At 47.1% G+C, this 24,095-nt stretch overlaps 1 protein-coding gene across 9 annotated transcripts in view; it reads right to left on the reverse strand.

The window, feature by feature from the left end:
• Positions 1-24,095, reverse strand: part of camk2g2 (calcium/calmodulin-dependent protein kinase (CaM kinase) II gamma 2) — a 480,776-nt gene that overhangs the window by 8,065 nt on the left and 448,616 nt on the right. For 5 of the 9 annotated variants that reach the window (XM_072491514.1, XM_072491515.1, XM_072491516.1 and 2 more), the window contains 2 exons: positions 23,614-23,697; positions 11,452-11,527 (listed from right to left, as the gene is read on the reverse strand). In XM_072491514.1, coding sequence (XP_072347615.1) covers positions 11,452-11,527; positions 23,614-23,697 — 160 coding nt within the window. The remainder of the gene's footprint in view (positions 1-11,451; positions 11,528-23,613; positions 23,698-24,095) is intronic. The other 4 variants (XM_072491517.1, XM_072491519.1, XM_072491522.1 and 1 more) reach the window with 1 other exon arrangement.

The following is a 24,095-nucleotide window of genomic DNA, read 5'->3' on the forward strand; positions in this document are numbered from 1 at the left end:
GGAAACTGGAGCATAAGGAGGAAACCCACGCAGACACAGGGAGAGTGTGCAGACTCCACACAGTCACCCAAGGCCAGAATTGAACCAGGGTTCCTGGCGCTGTGAGGCAGCAGTGATAACCACTGTGCCACCCAAAAGGCAACAGTAATGCAGGGGGCTCAATCTTGAGCCTCATTATTGAAATAAGTTCCAGTAGGATTTTTGCAAGCGGCGTCCATATTGAATTAACTGTTTGGTGAAACACTCATACGTTTTGCCATGGATTAAAATGCCACATCAAATGAGTTGCCTTCCTCTCGTATATACGGTCCTTGCCTAACTAGGCTGCAGCTAGAGTTTTGGATGAAGACTTGGGGAGCGTTATATAAAGGATAAGAAAGTGATGGAAAAGATGCCGTAAAGATTAATTGGCATATTACCAAGGCTGAAGAGTTCACATTGAAGGGACTTGAGAAGATGGGGCTTTCTTTTGAGATTAAGGGGTGACAGGCCTTTCAGTATTATGTCAGGTTTTTAAATCGCATTAACTTTTTGAGAGAGTGTGAAGATAGTCACAAAACAAATGTAAGCGAAAGTTAAAAAAATCGTATTTTCCTTGAGAAGGTGCTCGGAATGAGGAACTCTGTCGTCAACCATAGACGAAGCATAAACCATATTTAAAAGAGAATGAGGTAGGTGTGTGAAGATGATGCAGGGTCTTGAGGTTAGACCCGGTTGCTAATATGGCGGATAAACAGCGAGGGCAATTCTCCGGCCGCATTGCTCCTGGCGCAAGTCCTGCTATTTTGGGAAATTAGCCGGAGTGCCCTAAATAGGAATTGCGCTGGGCGTCGAAGAGTGCGCGATGCTCCCGGGCTGCTGCAGCTGCCGTGATCCAGTTCACACCCATTTAAAATCCTCATTTAAATATGCCGGGTCAGTTGAACCCGGTTTCCCCGACAGTGTGGGGCTTCCCCACAATGGGAAACCCCATTGACCAGACGGCGAAACGCAGACTCCCGACGGTGTGCTGAACCAGACATCTGGCGCGGCGGGACGGAGAAAGTCGCCCCAGATGTGATGACCATGCTGGGGGGCTCTGAGGACACCGTAGCCATGTCCCTGGGTGGTCAGGGACATGGTGGCACTGCCCCCTGGCCTCACCAACCTGGAACTATCAGGTTGACACTACCCAATAGAAGGACCCTCTGCCAGCAATCCTTGCTTTGGGGAGAGGGGGCTGGAAAGAGGGGTTTGATGCCAGTGATAGTTTTGGTGGTGGGGGCGGCACTGAAGCCACTTAAAAAGGGTGCATTGATATCTGGCTGGCCGTGTTTAGGCCCCGCCCCTCTCCATACTGATGCAAAACTTGCCCCCCCCCCCCCAAATAATTTCCAAGTGTGGGTGGTTAGATCACGCCCAACCACCCACCAGGAATTGCTCCTGATTTCCCGCCGGAGACCACACACACCTTTTGGGAGAATTGGGCCCAGGATTGCTGATTTAATGGGTTGAAAGGCATGTTCTATGCCAACAATATGGTGCCTTTAATCAGCAAAACATAGAGCATCACTGGAGGAAAATCAGGGCCAGGTAAGTGTAATCAGATCCAGGGTCGTTTTGCAAATAATTACAAACGCAATTAGGACAGAAATGATGGAGATGTGAAAAACTGACCCAGGATACGGAATTTCCCCCATGGTATGTTGGAGGAGAGCGTTACTGAATGTACATTGAGCAATTAAAGGGGTAGGGGATAGGGCAAATTGTCACTTCTTCAGTCCACAATATCCCCTCGACTACAGAAAGTGCTTGGGGAACTGCAATAGCCACTTCAAAAAGCCACAATCAGAAGGACACGTTCAACCAGCTCATCCATTATATAAACTGGACACGAATGGAACCAGCATCAAGCAGCTTTGCTTTATTTCTTATTTTCTATGCCTATATAGCAAGGTACTACTGATTTCTAAATTGCTGTGGCAACTGTACCCCTATAACGAGCACTATTTCCTGATCAGAGTGTAGGATTCGCTTTCCAAGATAAATGCCCATGCCTGTTTCGCTTCTTAACTCTAGTGTTTCATTTTGAATAAATCTTTATTACCGATGCTTATCTACAAATTTAAATGTTTCCTTTTCCTTTGAAATAAAGAGAGTGAAAAGCACAACAGAATCTCAAGGAAGGCAGAGGTAAAACCGTGCCAATGTAAAATTACACAAGTTGCTTCCTTTGCAGGGACAACTGTGACTTCAAAAAGTTTACCAAACAGCATCTGAGGTGTGGAGAGGGACCTAGACGGCCTCAGCTGCGGCCCCGTGAGTAACACTCTTGTCTCGGAGTCAGTGAGCCACTGCAGAGGCTTGGGCACAAAATCTAGGCCGACACTCCCAGCCCTGCATTGCCAGAGGTGCCTTCTTCTGCCCGAAGTCGGATTTAAACTGAGGCTACCTGTGCCCACTTGGGTGAAAGATCCCAGGGCACCATTCAAAGAACAGCAGGGTAGTTAATCCCAGATTTGTGACTAAAGCAACAACACTTATAAAGAAAAGAGAGAAAGGGATGCTATGCTCATCGTCACCTTATTTGTTCTGGGATCTTGCTGTGTACTAATTAACCTATCGTGTTTGTTGCATTATAGCAGCGACTACACTATTTAAGTGTAGTATTAATTAAAGTATTTAATTGGCTGTGGAATGCTTTGAGACATGTTGAGGTGGTCCAAGGCACGACAGAAATGCAGGTCCTTCTTTACAAGGATACTGCCGCTTCCTATTCATACTGTGGAAGCTTTCTTCATTTTCCAGGATAGTATTGCTGAAACTTTCACTATAGGAGAGTGTGTTGATTAGACTGTACAACCTGGCCACTCCATTAGCTTCCAGGGAATGGAGATTTATTTTATCTGAATACATTTCATTATCTTCTGTTCTAATCATTCTTTGAACAATGTTCCCTTACCTTCCCACTTTTCTTGATAGCTGCGCATCAAATTGAAAGGCTACCTGACCTCCTCCTTTTCATCAGGTGATGCAGTCCTCCAAATGCTTATTTAAATCGGGATTTAAATATTAATATCGAGCTTCAGCTCCATGACATTTTCATGGAAATTGTTTTAGCTTCTATTAGTCACCTGAGGATATTAGTATTGCAATTAAATGCAACACCCGAGAGAATTATTTTCTGCATCGAGTACAAATGATGGTCTTCTCATAAATAACTTACCATAAATATTTATAACTATCCAAACTTGAAAAAGCAGATCCAGATTATTTATGTCATCTCTTGCCAATTATCTATCTGTCAATGTCTTGTGTTCTGCACACATCAGACACTTTGAACTGTCAAAAAACTGACATATCTGCGATATTTTTCTAATAATTTGGCACATTCCCCAAAATGTTAATATCATACAGTTTCTTTTGTACAGTTCTCTTATCGTCTTCTAATGTAGGGGATACATTTTTTGCCAGTACAGGTTTCTGTGAACACACTGTGTCCTCAACAGCAGATGCCAGTAGGCTATTGAACGCTGCATGGGGAGCAGAGAAGGGGGTGAGAAGAGGTAAAATTGAATCAAACCCACTCCTGTCCTCATCCCATTTCACACTGAGGGATTACTGAATAGTCACTGCAATGTGTAAAATTACACATGGTTATGGTAATAGATTTTTACAGATGCACCAGAGAAAGCATCCTATCCAGCTGCATCACAGCCTGGTTTGGCAACTGCTCGGCCCACGACCGTAAGAAACTACAGAGTCATGAACACAGCCCAGTCCATCACGTGGACTTGCCTCCCATCCATTGACTCTATCTACACCTCCCGCTACGTTGGGAAAGCGGGCAGCATAATCAAAGTCCCCTCCCACCAGGATTATTCACTGTTCCTAAATTCTCCCATTGGGCAGGAGATGCAAATGTCTGAGAAAACGCACTAACAGGTTCAACAACAGCTTCTTACCCACTGTTACCAGGCTCCTGAATAACCCTCTTATGGATTGAACTGATCGCTTCACACATCTTCTCTACTGAGCAGTACTACACTTCACATGCTTCGTGCTTATGTAGTTACATTGTGTAATGATGTATGTCCTATGTTTTCTTTCATGATCTGTCTGGACCGTACGCAAAACACCGTACCTCGGAACACGTGACAATAAGATAAATCCAATCCAACCCTGGAGGATATTTGTTTGTCACTCTTCCTAGTTTGGTTCATTGAAAGCCAGTCATACTGTGTTCATTGCTGCCCTATTATTAATGATTCAGAGTTTCCTGGGGTCAGCATCACTGAGAATTGCACTAAGTGAAGGAATTGCTTATTCAACGACTAGGTGATCTTGACTGTTAGGACCACAGGAGCAGGAGTAGGCAATTCTGTCCCTCAAGACTGTTCCACCATCACTTCTGGGCCTTTTGGCTAAGATGAGCGTGAGGTCAGGTGTAATGCCTGGATCTGGTATGTCTCTCTTGTGGGGACCGTGAATTGGATTCAATTCGGGTTGGTTTTTGGAGCTGGCAGGGAGCTGGATTGGGAGTTTGTCCCTGTCCACACTCTTGATCTCTGGCTTTGTAACTGTGATAAAGTAATAAAACAAAAGACTGTTCTGCCATTCAACTAGATCATGGATGATCATCTACCCCAACGCCATTGTTCTGCACAATCCTCATATCCCTTGATGCCATTAGTATCTAGAAATCTTTGCCTTGAACATATATCAATGACTGAGCTTCCACAGTGCCCTGGGATAGAGAATTCCAAAGATATCCCACCCTCCGAGTGAGGAAATTCCTCTTCACCTCAGTCCTAAATGGTTTGTCCCTTATTTTGAGACTGTTCCTAGACACTCTAGCCTGGAGAAACATCCTTTCTGCATCGACCCTGTTGAGCCCCTGATGAGTTTTCTAGGTATCAATGAGATCACGTCACATTCTTCGAAAGTCCAGAGTACAGGTCCAGTCATCTCGATCTCTCCTCATAGGACAATCCCACCATCCCAGCAATTAGTCTGGTAAACCTCCGCTGCACTCACTCGATGACAAGTATATCCTTCCTTAGTTAAATTAATCCAAATTGTACACAATACTCCAAGTGCAGCCTAACAAAGGTCTTTACAATTGAATCAAGACATCTTTCTTCTGAGTTTATTTCTCCATGAACAACCTTCTAAATGTGTTTTTTTTAAGATTGCATAAATAAAACTACACATGGTTATGGTAATCAATGGATGAATATTTGAGCTGCTCAGCTGAGACAATAAAGAACAAAGAACAAAGAACAAAGAAATGTACAGCACAGGAACAGGCCCTTCGGCCCTCCAAGCCCGCGCCGACCATACTGCCCGACTAAACTACAATCTTCTACACTTCCTGGGTCCGTATCCTTCTATTCCCATCCTATTCATATATTTGTCAAGATGCCCCTTAAATGTCCCTATCGTCCCTGCTTCCACTACCTCCTCCGGTAGCGAGTTCCAGGCACCCACTACCCTCTGCGTAAAAAACTTGCCTCGTACATCTACTCTAAACCTTGCCCCTCTCACCTTAAACCTATGCCCCCTAGTAATTGACCCCTCTACCCTGGGGAAAAGCCTCTGACTATCCACTCTGTCTATGCCCCTCATAATTTTGTAGACCTCTATCAGGTCGCCCCTCAACCTCCTTCGTTCCAGAGAGAACAAACCGAGTTTATTCAATCGCTCCTCATAGCTTATGCCCTCCATACCAGGCAACATTCTGGTAAATCTCTTCTGCACCCTCTCTAAAGCCTCCACATCCTTCTGGTAGTGTGGCGACCAGAATTGAACACTATACTCCAAGTGTGGCCTAACTAAGGTTCTATACAGCTGCAACATGACTTGCCAATTCTTATACTCAATGCCCCGTCCAATGAAGGCAAGCATGCCGTATGCCTTCTTGACTACCTTCTCCACCTGTGTTGCCCCTTTCAATGACCTGTGGACCTGTACTCCTAGATCTCTTTGACTTTCAATACTCTTGAGGGTTCTACCATTCACTGTATATTCCCTACCTGCATTAGCCCTTCCAAAATGCATTACCTCACATTTGTCCGGATTAAACTCCATCTGCCATCTCTCCGCCCAAGTCTCCAGACAACCTAAATCCTGCTGTATCCTCAGACAGTCCTCATCGCTATCCGCAATTCCACCAACCTTTGTGTCGTCTGCAAACTTACTAATCAGACCAGTTACATTTTCCTCCAAATCATTTATATATACTACAAACAGCAAAGGTCCCAGCACTGATCCCTGTGGAACACCACTGGTCACAGCCCTCCAATTAGAAAAGCATCCCTCCATTGCTACCCTCTGCCTTCTATGGCCTAGCCAGTTCTGAATCCACCTTGCCAGCTCACCCCTGATCCCGTGTGACTTCACCTTTTGTACTAGTCTACCATGAGGGACCTTGTCAAAGGCCTTACTGAAGTCCATGTAGACAACATCCACTGCCCTACCTGCATCAATCATCTTAGTGACCTCCTCGAAAAACTCTATCAAGTTAGTGAGACACGACCTCCCCTTCACAAAACCGTGCTGCCTCTCACTAATACGTCCATTTGCTTCCAAATGGGAGTAGATCCTGTCTCGAAGAATTCTCTCCAGTAATTTCCCTACCACTGAAGTAAGGCTCACCGGCCTGTAGTTCCCGGGATTATCCTTGCTACCCTTCTTAAACAGAGGAACAACATTGGCTATTCTCCAGTCCTCCGGGACATCCCCTGAAGACAGCGAGGATCCAAAGATTTCTGTCAAGGCCTCAGCAATTTCCTCTCCAGCCTCCTTCAGTATTCTGGGGTAGATCCCATCAGGCCCTGGGGACTTATCTACCTTAATATTTTTTAAGACACCCAACACCTCGTCTTTTTGGATCACAATGTGACCCAGGCTATCTACACCCCCTTCTCCAGACTCAACATCTACCAATTCCTTCTCTTTGGTGAATACTGATGCAAAGTATTCATTTAGTACCTCGCCCATTTCCTCTGGCTCCACACATAGATTCCCTTGCCTATCTTTCAGTGGGCCAACCCTTTCCCTGGCTACCCTCTTGCTTTTTATGTAAGTGTAAAAAGCCTTGGGATTTTCCTTAACCCTATTTGCCAATGACTTTTCATGACCCCTTCTAGCCCTCCTGACTCCTTGCTTAAGTTCCTTCCTACTTTCCTTATATGCCACACATGCTTCGTCTGTTCCCAGCCTTTTAGCCCTGACAAATGCCTCCTTTTTCTTTTTGACGAGGCCTACAATATCACTCGTCATCCAAGGTTCCCGAAAATTGCCGTATTTATCTTTCTTCCTCACAGGAACATGCCTGTCCTGTATTCCCTTCAACTGCCACTTGAAAGCCTCCCACATGTCAGATGTTGATTTGCCCTCAAACATCCGCCCCCAATCTATGTTCTTCAGTTCCCGCCTAATATTGTCATAATTAGCCTTCCCCCAATTTAGCACATTCATCCTCGGACCACTCTTATCCTTGTCCACCAGTACTTTAAAACTTACTGAATTGTGGTCACTGTTACCGAAATGCTCCCCTACTGAAACATCTACCACCTGGCCGGGCTCATTCCCCAATACCAGGTCCAGTACCGCCCCTTCCCTAGTTGGACTGTTTACATATTGTTTTAAGAAGCCCTCCTGGATGCTCCTTACAAACTCTGCCCCGTCTAAGCCCCTGGCACTAAGTGAGTCCCAGTCAATATTGGGGAAGTTGAAGTCTCCCATCACCACAACCCTGTTGTTTTTACTCTTTTCCAAAATCTGTCTACCTATCTGCTCCTCTATCTCCCGCTGGCTGTTGGGAGGCCTGTAGTATACCCCCAACATTGTGACTGCACCCTTCTTATTCCTGATCTCTACCCATATAGCCTCACTGCCCTCTGAGGTGTCCTCTCGCAGTATAGCTGTGATATTCTCCCGAACAAGTAGCGCAACTCCGCCTCCCCTTTTACATCCCCCTCTATCCCGCCTGAAACATCTAAATCCTGGAACGTTTAGCTGCCAATCCTGCCCTTCCCTCAACCAGGTCTCTGTAATGGCAATAACATCATAGTTCCAAGTAGTAATCCAAGCTCTAAGTTCATCTGCCTTACCCGTAATGCTCCTTGCATTAAAACATATGCACTTCAGGCCACCAGACCCGCTGTGTTCAGCAACTTTTCCCCGTCTGCTCTGCCTCAGAGCCACACTGTCCCTATTCCCTAGTTCTCCCTCAATGCTCTCACCTTCTGACCTATTGCTCCCGTACCCACCCCCCTGCCATACTAGTTTAAACCCTCCCGTGTGACACTAGCAAACCTCGCGGCCAGGATATTTATGCCTCTCCGGTTTAGATGCAACCCGTCCATCTTATACAGGTCACACCTGCCCCGGAAGAGCTCCCAGTGGTCCAGAAAACGGAAACCCTCCCTCCTACACCAGCTGTTTAGCCACGTGTTTGTCTGCTCTATCTTCCTATTTCTAGCCTCACTGGCACGTGGCACAGGGAGTAATCCCGAGATTACAACCCTCGAGGTCCTGTCCTTTAACTTTCTGCCTAGCTCCCTGAACTCCTGCTGCAGGACCTCATGCCCCTTCCTGCCTATGTCGTTAGTACCAATATGTACAACGACCTCTGCCTGTTTGCCCTCCCCCTTCAGAATTCCCTCTACCCGTTCGGAGACATCCTGGACCCTGGCACCAGGGAGGCAACATACCATCCTGGAGTCTCTTTCACGTCCACAGAAGCGCCTATCTGTGCCCCTGACTATAGAGTCCCCTATTACTATTACTCTTCTGCGCTTTGACCCTCCCTTCTGAACATCAGAGCCAGCCGTGGTGCCACTGCTCTGGCTGCTGCTGTTTTCCCCTGATAGGCTATCCCCCCCGACAGTATCCAAAGGGGTATATCTGTTCGAGAGGGGGACAACCACAGGGGATTCCTGCACTGACTGCCTGCCCTTTCTGGTGGTCACCCATTTCTCTGCCTGCACCTTGGGTGTGACCACATTTACATAACTGCGATCTATGACGCTTTCCGCCACCTGCATGCTCCTAAGTGCATCCAATTGCTGCTCCAACCGAACCATGCGGTCTGTGAGGAGCTCCAGTTGGGTGCACTTTCTGCAGATGAAGCCACCCGGGACGCTGGAAGCCTCCCGGACCTGCCACATCTCACAGTCAGAGCACAGCACCCCTCTAACTGACATTGCGTCAATTAATTAAAATTAAAATTTGTCTCTTTTTTTTTTTTTTAAATACTTTTTTTTTTTAAATTGCAAAGTTACTGTCAACTATCTGTTTCCTAGCACTAAATTTCTAATAGAAATGCGATAGCTAACTATAATACTCTCCGATCTCTGGCTTAGATATCCTCTAAATTATAATTAAGTTATTATGTTTAATTAGTTCCCAAATACTCAAATATTTTTTAAATTTAGGTTAGAATCCCAACCAGCCACTCAGGTCACAGCTTTTCTGTGATGTCGCTTCAATTTCCCCCCCGACACACACAATTTGAAAAAAGGTATAAAAGTAAAAATCACTTACTTGCCTTCTGAGTGTCTGAGATGTTCTCAGGTTCTCTCGCTGACAGAGACTGCTCCTCCACCACCGATCCTTGACCTGCACAATGCTAATAATATAATATGGGACTTACCTTACACCAATGGGTCTTATTATTAGGTTAGAGGAGGAGGGCGGGTGGGAGACACTACACGTGTAGTGTCTCGGGTTTCCTCTCCACCAGAATTTATTGGTTGGGGGGGGGGGGGGGGGGGGGGGCACTTGCCAGAGGTAGAACTTCCGGTTCCCGCCTTATATAAAAACAAATAAAACTGCTGTAACTACTCACCTCCAAGAAGGCCCCTGCGCACCAAAATCCAATGGGCTGCTCCTGTAAAGGTAAGGTTTTTAAACTAACTACTCACCTCCCAGAAGGCCCCTGCGCACCGCTGCCGCCGAAATCCAAAGGGCTGCTCCTGTAAAGGTAAGTGGTTTTAAATTCACTACTCACCTCCAAGAAGGCCCCTGCGCACCGCTGCCGCCGAAATCCAATGGGCTGCTCCTGTAAAGGTAAGGTTTTTAAACTAACTACTCACCTCCCAGAAGGCCCCTGCGCACCGCTGCCGCCGAAATCCAAAGGGCTGCTCCTGTAAAGGTAAGTGGTTTTAAATTCACTACTCACCTCCAAGAAGGCCCCTGCGCACCGCTGCCGCCGAAATCGCGCGAAGAAACTGGAATTGCAATTAAAGAAGCTTGCTTTCGAAGTGAAATGTTATGTATAGTTCCAGAAAGGTGGGCGTTTGACTTCAGCCTTAATACTAAGACATCCAGTCTGAGTTGGCAAGGCAGTAATGAGTGCCGCCTTGATTTTAAATGAAAACTATTTTCTTTAAATTGCTGGAACTGAGCCGCTGTTTACAGTGTGTAGGTTCAGAACACCAACGTGGCTGAGCTACTGGGGCACTCGCACAATACATTCTGTGCCTGTTTGTCCCCCATCCTCCCACATGTTAATTATTATTCCCAATTCAGCACTTTAAAACTACCGACGAACCCCAGTAACGAGCACTAAATTGAAAACCATGTTGTTCCTGATGAGTTTTTCATATACAAGGAATTGTTTTTAATCCACCCCCTCTACCACATGCTCACAGCAATAGATTAATTTCTACAAACCACTGCGCCACCGTGCTGCCCTCTGCACACATTTTAGAAACTCCTTTGCCTAATTTACTCTGTCCCGATGTTGTAATCAATGAACAGCCAATAAAACTTCCCCGGAATTCCTACTCATCTCCCTCGACTGTCCATAGGTTCCCTCTTATGTTTTCCTCCTACAATTCTGTCTCCCTGCCGTTATCAGTCTTATTCCACTGAATAATCCATCTCAGCTGAATATCCTGACCTTCACCTAACTTGTCATAGAAAGACATTCAAACATGTTAGACTAGTCACAATGGAGATGGACTGAAGGTCAATTAGTCAAATGTGAAGACAAGGAAGATATAACCCCAGAGAAAGACTTGATGTGGATCAACTCCCTGTACCATATGACACTGGCTCTTCAGGAAAGCTGTTAGGGATTCTCAGTAACTGGTCAGGAAGAGGCTGAATTATTCTTCATTTACCTTTGTTTTGCAAGTACAGTCGACACCTTCTTGAAGCCTCCGCATGAAGTTGAGGTGATGGCTTACTGATCAGTGCCTCAAAACGAGGGATAAATAACCTTCCTAGAAGGTTTGCTTGATCGGAAGTTACCTGTCCTTGAGTTTTACTTCTGCCCCACTTCTGCCCTTCAAAGGTTGAAATATCTGCCAGTACTGGGGCACAAACGCAAAGGTGCAGCAACATAGATCAAGCCCATCCTCTCCCCCATCTATCACACAACTGATGGTCTCTCTTTGCACAGAATGCCAGCAGCAAACCCTGTGTCCATTCTAATGCCTTGAACCAGCCTGAACTTACGTGTAAGCATCAAAATCGCCATTGTTGATTGCTTCGATGAGCTGTTCAGTAATCTTGATGATGTCCTGCTTGCGTGCTAGAAGTTGTGGAAACATAGAAAGAAAAAGAAAAATGAAGACCTGTCTCAGAAAGTATCAGATGTCAGAACTAAGATTCGAGATAGCCGAGTACTTTCTGTGCAAGAAAAAAAGAATATTGCTCTATCAAACATCAGGCAAACCTAACTGAACGGAGCACATTATTCATGAGGCACAGTTCCAAATAACACTAGCTCTGACTTCTTATCAGGATTTGTTAATGTGTCTCTACTGAGCAAAAATAATCCAGCAATCAAACATGATGTTGCACTCTGTAATATTGGTTAAGGCTGCAAATACTTGTCAAGCGAGGAGAACCCAAGCAATTTGATCTATCAGACTCATCAGCCATTGTGCATAACAACAATTCTGCTTCTCAAAGGGAGTAATTGCTAAACCACCTTCAACCACTGCCCCAAAGGGGGTAGCTAACACAGCATAAAGATCAGTGGCAAACCCTCTCGAATGGTCGTTTCAAGTTGCAGCACTTGCCCAATAAAAGAAGGAGCTAATCACGCAGATACGTACTTTCCAGATCTTATCCACCTTGTCTCGGTGTAGCAGCTTCTTGCACAAATATATTTAGCAGAAAACCTGACTCACTCGACATTTACTTAGTGATGACAGAGGTGAGTGAAGGAGCGCAAACATGGGATAGAAACTGCTGCACACTCTGCAACTCATGAGGGAAACTTCCAGAACACAGCAAACAAAAAATAAGAGTGTTTTTTACATTCAAGTGAACTCCACGAGATTCACCTCCTGTTATCGCAGGGGACAATTATGAATGTTTGCTCTCTGCTTGAACTTGCAGATGCACGAGGTGCTTTCACCGCTGAAGATGATTCTCACTTGGTGTGCGCGGCTGGCTTTGTAGAGCACGGGGCTCGCTCCCCTCCTCCCAGCATGGAGCTTGTGTCCGCACGCGGCTCCGAGCTCCTTCCTCAGGAATAGGCGGGTGGTTGAAGAAACGGTGTCTGTGTCATTTGGGTCTCCTGGCCTCAATAAAGAATGTTCCTGCTGTAAAAGCGAATTATCCTTCGCCAGTACCAGCCTCGGTCAGGAACTGCACTGACCCAGCCACCAATTGTGCCTGTGGGCTCACAGGTTGAGCAGAGCCTAGTTTGTTGAAGACTGGGGCTTCCTCGTGATTCATTTGTTCCCTTGAATGATAAGTGCTTTGGTCCCTGCTGAGGTACGGTCCTGTTGTTGTGCGCTACTTAGGGTTACCAACATTGGTTGGCCACATTCCTGGAGGTTACATCAACACCTCAACTGCCTCACCGAGTCAAACAGTCTTTATACCCCCATATCAAACGTTTTATATCTAATGAAGGTAAAGTAGTCAAAAAAGTGAAAACATACAAACCCATGATTTATCCAGAGTTTTTTGTAGTAATGTCCAGGAGTTTAATCTGATCGTGTTGGCAACCCTAACTAGACTAGTCACCTTTTTAAATGAACATTGTGTCTAAGCAATGACTTGCTGGAAATATAGAAGACCATTAATGTTATACAAAAGGTTTATCCTGTTAATTGTGGTTTAAAAAAATGTTTAAGGGATGTGGGCATCGCTGGCTAGGCCAACATTTACTGATCATCCCTAATTGCCCTTGAGGAGGTGTTGGTGAGCTGCCTTCATGAACCGCTGCAGTCCTTGTGGTGTAGGTACACCCACAATACTGTTAGTGAGGTGATGCACAATCAATAACCTCAGAAACGAGATTGGAGACAATTGAAGGCTTTAATACGCTAGATGTTCCCCCAGCAGCGCAGGTACAGAAGTAAGCTGCTGGGGCAGCTCAGGCTCTTATACCCCACCTTGCAAGGCGGAGCTAACATGCAAGCTTATCCAATGGGAACAAGTACATTCTCCACCAATGGTATTCTGGCATTACTAGATACCATAATCCTCCTAACACAGACTACCACATTCACCCCCTGTTAAAAAAAAAGAGCCCGGCAGGGGTGGTGGCTTCGTATTACAACGTGGTAGAAGTGGTAGACGTTTATAGTTATGGAGGTACCGTAATGCCTCCGTACAGTGTTTTGCCTCATTACAACTTTTTTGTAAGGGCCCGAAGAATCCAGCACGAGTTTTAAGGATACAAAGTAATAACATTTATTTACTATAACATATATACATAACAGTAGCAGTAACTTCCCTTGCTACATACTCCTTCCTCCTGGTTCCTGAACTGGCCAGCTTATTTATACTAGTGGTTTACTAGTGGTTTCTCCGCCCCCCTTCATTGGGGAAGCTCATACTCCCACAGGATTGTGGGATAGTCATTAGTCCCCAGCCAATGGTAAGTAGGCAGGTTATAACAAACTTTTAACTATTTACAACAGTAATGTACATTTCAAAAGGAAGCAATTAGTCGATCGGGGGCCCTGGTCGTCCTCTGCGATCATCGTAGCTTTGGTGGTGATGTCGGTGGAGATTCGGGCGTCTGTGACTCTGGGAGCGTGGTTTCTGCTTCTGCAGCGGCTTCATCACCCCTCGACGTGGCTGGTGGAATGGGCGACTGGCCTGGGAAGGGGGCAGCTGTGGGGTGCGCCGGTGGGCAGGGCCTAGACGGGGCCGGTGGAAGAACCGATCCACCTGGAAGGGGGCGGCTGTGGGATGCGCCAGTGGGAGGGAGGGTGGGACTGGTGGCTGTGGTGTGTGGGGATCCAGTGGGTGCCAGGTCCCATTGGGAGACCGTATCCTGCCGGCCGTCAGGGTACGCCACGTAGGCATACTGAGGGTTAGCGTGGAGGAGATAGACCCTCTCGACCAATAGGTCTGATTTGTGCGCCCGCATGTGTTTTCGGAGCAGGACGGGTCCAGGAGCTTGGTCGCACATGGCTGGGGTTGCACAAAATGGCGGCGCCCATCCATCGCAGGTGGCGTCAGCGGGACAAGATGGCGGCGCCCGGAGGCCGCACGTGGCCCTGGAGGAGGAAGATGGTGGCGCCCGCTGGCCGCACGGGGACCATGGAGAGGGTTGTGGTGGCGGTCCGCATTCGCCACCGGAGACCACAGTGACCGCCCGGGCCTGGCATGCTGTTTTTTATTGCATCCCTTGCAGGTGGATGCGCGGGCCGGACAGCGCTGTCGGGAGTGCTTGGCCTGCCTGCAAAAATAGCAGCGGAGCCCCCCGGGGTTGCCAGGCCGGCTTGCAGCACACGCTTGTGGGGGGGGGGGGGAGAATGGGAGATGTCTCGGGGTCGGCCGCGGGGGGGAATCCACGCTGCCCAGGGGGCTGCCGCGCGGTCGGGGACGTAACGGCGAGCGTTTCGGGAGGCCACATCCAGGGAGCTGGCAAGGGCCCGTGCTTCCTTGAGACCTAGGGTGTCTTTCTCCAGCAATCGCTGGCGGATTTGGGAGGACAGCATACCTGCAACGAAAGCGTCCCGGATCAAACGTTCGGTGTGATCGCTCACCGAAACTTGCGGGCAGCTGCAGTTTCTCCCCAACACCAGGAGCGCACGGTAGAATTCTTCCAGCGATTCCGCAGGGATTTGTCGCCTCATCGCTAGCAGATGTCGAGTGTAGACCTGGCTTACCGGGCGAATATAATGTCCTCTCAGCAGCTCCATTGCTGCATCGAAATCGTCCACGTCCTCGATGAGGGTGTAAATTTCTGGGCTCACCCTCGAGTGCAGGACTTGCAGTTTTCTGTTCTCCCGTGGGTGTGTTTTCGGCCGTTCCGAGGTATCCGTTAAAACATGCCAGCCAGTGCTTGAAGGTTGCCGCTGAGTTTGCCGCGTGGGGGCTGACTGGCAGACACTCCGGCTTGATTCGGAGCTCCATTCTTTTAAATCTAGCGTATTAAATTGATGCACAATCAATAACCTCAGAAACGAGATTGGAGACAATTGAAGGCTTTAATACGCGAGATGTTTCCCCCAGCAGCACAGGTACAGAAGAAAGCTGCTGGGGCAGCACGGGCTCTTATATCCCACCTTGCAAGGCGGAGCTAACATGCAAGCTTATCCAATGGGAACAAGTACATTCTCCACCAATGGTATTCCGGCATTACTAGGTACCGTAATCCTCCTAACACAGACTACCACATGAGGGAGTTCCAGGATTTTGACCCAGTGGCAGTGAAGGAAAGGCGATATATTTCCAAGTCAGGTGGTGTTGTTCCCATGTGCCTGCTGTCCTGCCCTTGTCCTTCTAGGTGGCAGAGGTTTAAGGTTTGGACGGTGCTGTCAAAGGAGGCTTGGCAGGTAGCTGCAGTGCACCTTGTACAATCATTGTCACTGATTCAGTGGTGGAGAGGGTGAAAGTTTAAGGTGGCGAATGGGGGCTGCTTGGTACTGAATGGTGTCCAGCTTCTCGAGTATTGTTGGAGCTGCATTTATCCAGGTAAGTGGAGAGTATTCTATCACACTCCTGACTTGTGCCTTGTAGGTGGTGGACAGGTGACGGGGAGTCAGGAGGGGAGTTACTCTGTACAGAACTCACAGCCTCTTACCTGCTTATGCAAAAATATTTATATGGTTCGTCCAGTTAAGTCAAACATGGGGAGAAATTCATGGCTAACATCAGGAAGTTTACAATCAACACATACAGTGGATTTCCAAATGGTGAAGGAGAAAACTTTGGAATTGAATGTTGCATTGGAGGAGGGTGGGGGTTGGTGGTGAGGTTCAATCGGAACTGGAACACGACATCTAGCCTCCCAAGCCCCTTTCACCATTCAGTGTGACCATGTCTGACCAGTTTAACTCCATTTACTCGGCTCCATACCCCTTGGTTGACAGGAATCAACCAATTAACATCTGATCTATCATCAACAGTTTGTTGAAGACCCTTTCTTTCGCACGTGGCTCTGTTTCCTCACTTCATTCCCGAAAAGTCTGAATTTAATTTTAGTCTTTATCTCCCACAACCAGTGGAAAAGCTTTCTTCTATCTACCCTATCAATTTTTCTTTAATACCTTAACGGATGAATTAAAACAGGCTGACTAGCCTGCCTCCTGAGTAATTATCATGTAATTAAGTCAGAACCCATTCTCCATTTCCCATACCTTCATAATCTTCAAAGATTAGTCACTCGTTGAGGGATTTCTCCGTAGGCCCATTACATAACAGTAAGCTGCAAGGTCAGTTTGGCTAAAGAAGATGAATCTTTACAGAGTGCTCGTTAGCTAACAGGTTTAACTCTATTTGCTTTTCAATAAATGAGCTGAAAAATCTCTTTCTCAAACGGACCCTGCTTCACTTGGCAGTAGCAGGGACCGGCTGAAGATTTTTCTGTGTATATAAATTGCACGGTAAACAAATAGGGTTCCTTCAGTCGTGGGCATCACTTTGTGGTTGTAATTGTGGTTGGGACGTGTTTCAGTTCACTCGGAGGATCCGAGTTGCTTTGGCAGCCTGCGCGATTATATACATGTTGTAGTCTGGATGAGGACGGTCAAGGCTCCAATGTTCTTTCCATCACACGGCTGACCAGGAACCTCTCCCGCTCTTATCCCCTGCCATTGATGGGTGTTAGAATGATTTGTAGGTCGCTATCAACCTGTTTGGCCATGTTATGAACACACCTTCCATGGCCATTGAGGACTGGCCAGTGGTGTGGCGCAAACATAGAACAGTACAGCACAGAACTGGCCCTTCGGCCCTCGATGTAGTGCCGAGCATTCACTGGCGCCCATTTCCCATGGAGCCTGCCACCGTACCCCATTTCCCATGCACCCTGCCACCGTACCCCATTTCCCATGCACCCTGTCACCGTACCCCATTTCCCATGCACCCTGTCACCGTACCCCATTTCCCATGCACCCTGTCACCGTACCCCACTTCCCATGCACCCTGCCACCTTACCCTATTTCCCGTGCACCCTGCCACCTTACCCCATTTCCCATGCACCCTGCCACCGTACCCCATTTCCCATGCACCCTGCCACCGTACCCCATTTCCCGTGCACCCTGCCACCGTACCCCATTTCCCATGCACCCTGCCACTGTACCCCATTTCCCGTGCACCCTGTCACCATACCCCATTTCCCATGCACCCTGTCACCGTACCCCATTTCCCATGCACCCTGCCACCGTACCCCATTTCCCATGCACCCTGCCACCGTACCCCATTTCCCATGCACCCTGCCACCGTACCCCATTTCCCATGTACCCTGTCACCGTACCCCATTTCCCATGCACCCTGCCACCGTACCCCATTTCCCATGGGCCATGCCATCGTACCCCATTTCCCATCGACCCTGCCACCTTACCCCATTTCCTGTGCACCCTGCCACCGTACCCCATTTCCCATGCACCCTGCCACCGTACCCCATTTCCTTTGCACCCTGCCAGCGTACCCCATTTCCCATGCACTCTGCCACCGTACCCCATTTCCCATCGACCCTGCCACCTTACCCCATTTCCCGTGCACTCTGCCACCTTACCCCATTTCCCATGCACCCTGCTACGTTACCCCATTTCCCATGCACCGCCACCGTACCCCATTTCCTGTACACCCTGCCACCGTACCCCATTTCCCATGGGCCCTGCCACCGTACCCCATTTCCCATGCACCCTGCCACCTTACCCCATTTCCCATGGGCCTGCCACCATACCCCATTTCCCATGCACCCTGCTACCGTACCCCATTTCCCATGCACCCTGCCACCGTACCCCATTTCCTGTGCACCCTGCCACCGTACCCCATTTCCTGTGCACCCTGCCAGCGTACCCCATTTCCCATGCACTCTGCCACCGTACCCCATTTCCCATCGACCCTGCCACCTTACCCCATTTCCTGTGCACCCTGCCACCGTACCCCATTTCCCATGCACTCTGCCACCTTACCCCATTTCCCATGCACCCTGCTACGTTACCCCATTTCCCGTGCACCCTGCCACCGTACCCCATTTCCTGTGCACCCTGCCACCGTACCCCATTTCCCATGCGCCCTGCCACCATACCCCATTTCCCATGCACCCTGCCACCTTACCCCATTTCCCATGGGCCCTGCCACCATACCCCATTTCCCATGCACCCTGCTACCGTACCCCATTTCCCATGCACCCTGCCACCGTACCCCATTTCCTATGCACCCTGCCACCGTACCACATTTCCCGTGCACCCTGCCACCGTACCCCATTTCCTGTGCACCCTGCGACCGTACCCCATTTCCCGTGCACCCTGCCACCGTACTCCATTTCCCGTGCATCCTGCCAACTTACCCCATTTCCCATGCACCCTGCCACCGTACCCCATTTCCCATGCACCCTGCCACCGTACCCCATTTCCTTTGGCCACGGTCAAGATCCAGTTTTCTTTTTACATTTATCCCTCTTTTTGCTTTCTCCGTTCTCTCCCCGGCAGCAAGCACCTTTGGGACTTTTAAACATTTTACTCTGGCTTCAACAGGAGTTTTGTTCAAGGTCCCAAGATTAGAAGACAATAAATAAAACAACTCTCACTTGCGCTGACCGAGTTATACTACATCATGTTGGCGAGAACTGAACTGATGATAAATGTTATAAAAGTCCTTGGACTGCCCTTTCAATTCCGTGATATAAATAATTTAACCAGCACCTTCATCCGGCAGACAGATCTTAGTGTGCATGCACAAATCTCTGTCTATCTATTTTGCTTCTGACTTATCTGCTTGAACTTGAGATGGGTTTAAAATAGCAATATTTAACGGGTTTTATCTTGCACCCATACTTAAGGCACCAACTGCCAGAGGCGCATTCTCCACCCTAACACAATTTGCAGAACCCCGACATGTTCAGCGCACGGACGGAATCTGCAGAGCAACAGCGGCGCAGATCTGTAGTTCCGCTCGGTCTGCCGTCATTCCCTCTGGTGAGTTCGCTTGTTGTCACTATGCAACCTCGAATCTTGGGTCACATTTACCAATCTGAGCACCAAGTGTGGTGAATTATATCATGTCAGAAATGTCTCTCGTTCCCAACATAATGTAGGGGAACAATCCCATCCACTCAGGTTTATGATTGCGCCATCAAATTGTAGTTGCTATTCCCAGCGACAGGTGCAAGGAGGGGTAAAAGTGTACCCACCCGTTGCCTTTAAAAAATCTCTGGGGCTGCTTTTAAAAGTCATCGGGTGATTGACGGCGAATCCAGTGGATTCTGGGAGGGTTGACAATCTTAGCCTGGGGTGGGTTTCGAGTCGGAGCTGCTGGCTCATTCAGCGGTAGGCGTATTAATCACTGCGGCACAAGACCACCTCATCACGGTGCAGCAATACTGAATTGACTCTGAATGGGCTTTGAGTGCAGCTCAAATTTCATTAACATTGCAGAATTGCAGCTCAAGCGCTCCTCAGGGGCAATTAGGGATGGGCAATAAATGATACCCTGGACTACATTGCCCCACATCCCGTGAAAGGGCAAAATAATAAGCTCACAGACGTAGAATTGGGTTGGGAGTCTCGCTGCTATTTTACTGCACCCGTCAGCCCACTTATCTTCAATTCATTCATCGCTGTTGGGTCAAAGTCATGGAACTCCTACATATCAGCACTGTGGGAGTGCCTGAAACGAGGAATCGCAGCGGGTCAAGGGCAATTGGTGATGAGCAATAAATATTGGCCATGTCAGTGATGTTCCAAGAGCGAATAATAAAAAACAATGGGGTAGCTTTGGGTTTCACTAAAACAACAGATACACTGTATGGTGAAGATGTTACATAACCAACCAACAAACAGCAATAAATGGTTAAATCCACTGTCAGAGCCCATCTGGATTCAATCTAGGCCAACAAAGGTTTAGCCACTGCTTTTCTCTTCAGTTGATTTGATCTGCTTACTCCCTTTGGAATCACGATTCCAAATAATGAGGCCACCCCATGGATGTTCCCATTTGTTACGGAGGAACAATAGCGTTTTGGAAAAAATAAAATCCTGTTTTTAAAAGTCAGCTGAAAACATGTCCCCACTGATGGGACAAACACATCCCAAAGCAGCAGCTTGGCTTTAGATAAATAACTACTTTGCAGAATAAATAGGGTCTCTGGTTTATGGTGACTCGTTATGTTCGTGTATTTATTTACAAACAAATGCTAGAAATCTGTGACGTAAAACAGAAAACGTTGGGAACAAACAGTATGTGCTAGAGCACATAAACGATAATAAAAAGTACATTAATGTGTAGCTGAAGCGACTTTTCATGAAATATTGCCTTTTTTTTTCTCTCTAAAGGTGCTCAATAACAGGCATTACAACTTCCCGTTTTATTGCTTGGGATTGCTAGTGAATCATGTTCTAAGCCTCTCGGGTTTTTTTCCATGAAAGCTCTGAAATAGTAACTTTGTCAATACCTTAAGCAGATGGCTCTGTGAGTGAGCTGCGCACAGATTAAATGTAAGGCAGCAGAGGAACACGGCAGAAACTCTCAAAGACTGCATTGAGAGCAGGGGAGATATCAACATCAGTTGACACTGTGGCTTAAGTGTGGACCATTTATAAGATGAGTGCAGTAATGTTCGCCTCGATAGCACTTTCCAAACCTGTGACCTCTGCCAACACGATGGACAAGAGTAGCAGGCACACGGGAACACCACCATTTTCAAGTTCCCCACCAAATTATGCACCATAAGCTGTTGCTTCACAGTCGCTGGATCAAAATCTTGGAACTTCCTCCCTAACACCACATGGACTGCAACGGTTCAAGAAAGCAGCTCACCACCACCATGAGGGATGGGCAACAGGTGCTGGGCCAGCCAGTGACTCCCACGTGTCAGAAGCAAATGGAAAAAAACCACATTTAAAATGGTGACAAGGCAGTCGATCAATCTGGGATTGGGAGAAGGAAGAGAACACAACAAAATGCTTTGTAAAATCAGTAGGAGCAGGTGCACACAATGCGACAATCACATGATCAAAATCCACACAAAAAAACACCACAGGTAAATGGGCTAGATCAAACAAAAAAAACCACACCAGATCTGAAAAAGAAAATGGACTCATTTCAGAGTTTAAAATGCTTAGCTTCCTCAAAGACCTTTGGAGAGGATCAATGACATAAAACAAAGGATCATTTGCAAGTTCAGTTCCCACGGAATATTGTGGTGACAGATTGGTAAATCTTTACATTGTCAGAGAGGCTTCTTGTGAAATTCTTTAATTATTTTAACGGAGGATTTTCAACAGGTTTGCTCACCCCTCCATTAAAAATCAAAGGAAAGAACTTAGTTGTGGTGAGTTAAGTGCTTTTACGTTTCAATGTCAAAGGCACCGGGGATCATTTTAATCGAAAAGACTAGATGAGGGATCCACTGGACAGGAGATTTTCAACCCCGCTCAATATAACTCACTGCTGACTTCAGTGGGAAGCTATATCGGATGGAGTGTAACATGAAGAGCTTTTCAATGTGCGGGTTGGCTCCCAACATTGTTTCTGTGATTTCCAATGTGGTGACAATGTACGCAGGAACATAAGCAACCGGAGCAGCAGTAGGCTGATTGCCCATTAAATCTATTACTTTATTCAACAACATCTTGGGCAATTTTCTATCTCACTTCTCTCGTTTGGCATTACCCCCATATCCCTCAATTCCCTTATCTATTAACTTTTGTCTTAAATATGTTCAATGGCTGTGTACCAACAGCTGAGGGAAAATAAATTCCAAAGATTCACTGCCCTTGGAGTAATCCCAAATGGCCAACCCCTGAGACTGACACAATGACCCAGTGATCATAAGAAGACAAGAATTAGGGGCAGAAGCAGGCTGTTCGGCCTACCAAGCCTGCTCTGCCTTTCAGTAAGATCATGGCCAATCTGACTGTGGCCTTAACTCCACTTCCCTGACTGTCATATTCCCTAATTCTTTGTCAATCAAAAATTTGTCTTACTCAGCTTTGAGTATATTCAGTGACCCAGCCTCCCCAATGTCCTCATCCCAGGAATCAGACGAGTGAACCATCACACCCCCTCCAGAGTAAGTATGCCCTTTAAGGAGGCTAAAACTACACCAGTACTTTGCATGTGATCTCCACCAATGCCCTGTATTAAGACTTAATAACTCTTGTATTCCAATCCCTTTATAACAGAAAACTAAGAAACCCTTTGCATTCCCATTCATGCACCTGTAATATAAATATTTATTATTCGTTCATGGGCGTCGCTGGACATGCCAGCATTTATTACCCACCCCTAATTTCCCTGAAGAAGGCAGTTAAGAGTCAACCACATTGCTGTGGGCCTGGAGTCATATGTAGGCCAGACCAGGTAAGGATGGCAAATTTCCTCCCCTAAAGGACATGAGTGAACCAGATGGGTTTTTACGCCAATCAGCAATGGTTTTATGGTTATCATTAGACTTTTAATTCCAGATGTTTATTGAATTGACGGGATTCGAACCCGGGTCCCCAGAGCATTTCCCTGGGTTTCTGGTTTTCCAGTCCAGCGACAATACCACTGCTCCACCGCCTCCCCAATGAACAAGGACATCACGGTCCTTTCCAAGTTTAAACATTTCTCAGTCGTCTTTTGAATTCATTTTAACGGGATGTGGGCTTCGCTGGCCAGGCCAGCATTTGCCGCCCATCACCAACTGTCCTCGAGAAGGTGGTGGCGAGCTCCTTCCTGAAGCTCCGTACTCCATGTGGTGTAGGTACACCCACTGTGCTATTAGGGAGGGAGCTCCAGGATTTTGACAGTCTCAACATTCAAATAAAATTCCAGCTTTTAAAAAAATTCTGACCAAAATGGATAATTCCACACTTCAGCCTAGACTAAAGCTACAAAGCAACTTGACTGCATCAAATATTTTTTTTTAATGCATCAAGTCATCCTTTGCTCAAATAAGCATTGGAATAATTATGGTGATTAATTGCAAAGTAATGCATACACTAAACGCGATAGCTAAGATCAGCTTCAAAAGCAAAAGAGAATTCAAAGGAACAGTTGGCAATCAGCATTTTCTCTTGCACGGTGAAATTATTAAAGGACAAACTGCAGTAAATCAATATGCAGATGCATTACTTCCTATGCTTGTTAATTTTATGCCGGTATTAAACACAGGGGAAACAAATGTTTAGTATTTTCACTCCTCCTAATCTCTGGCGAGTATAGGCACTGAAATCGAGTCACCGCTCAGAAAAACCTTCGACTTACACTGCGTGGGAGGAGAGGTGGGTGGAAACAGCTCTGCATTATCTGTGTGATTCACTGCACATGTGAGCTCCACACTTTCAGTGGCTGAATATACGTGGGGTGAGGAGTGGTGGGGTGGGGGAAAAAAAAGAGACACAAACGTAAAATATGTATATATAAATACACAAACACACACTAAAAGCAGCAAACACAACAGCAAGTAAGCGTGGAACTTTAAGCAAATAAAACACAGCACTGAAATACCATATATAATAGTAATTGCCACCTTGTTATGTGCAAGGCTCGGGCTCATACACTTAAAGGTGGTACATCGTGCACATTTAACAATGGCTAGGATGAGTCGAGTGTTTAAGGGGGTAAAGTATAGATGTGAGCAATGTTGTGGGGGGGGGGGGGGGGGGGGCAACGAATCACATGCGCATGTTCGGGGCATGTCCTAAGCTGGCGACCCTCTGGGGTTCCTTCTTCAGCACTAGGTTGGC

The sequence above is a fragment of the Scyliorhinus torazame genome, chromosome 28 (assembly GCF_047496885.1).
Source record: "Scyliorhinus torazame isolate Kashiwa2021f chromosome 28, sScyTor2.1, whole genome shotgun sequence".
NCBI classification, from domain to species: Eukaryota; Metazoa; Chordata; class Chondrichthyes; order Carcharhiniformes; family Scyliorhinidae; genus Scyliorhinus; species Scyliorhinus torazame.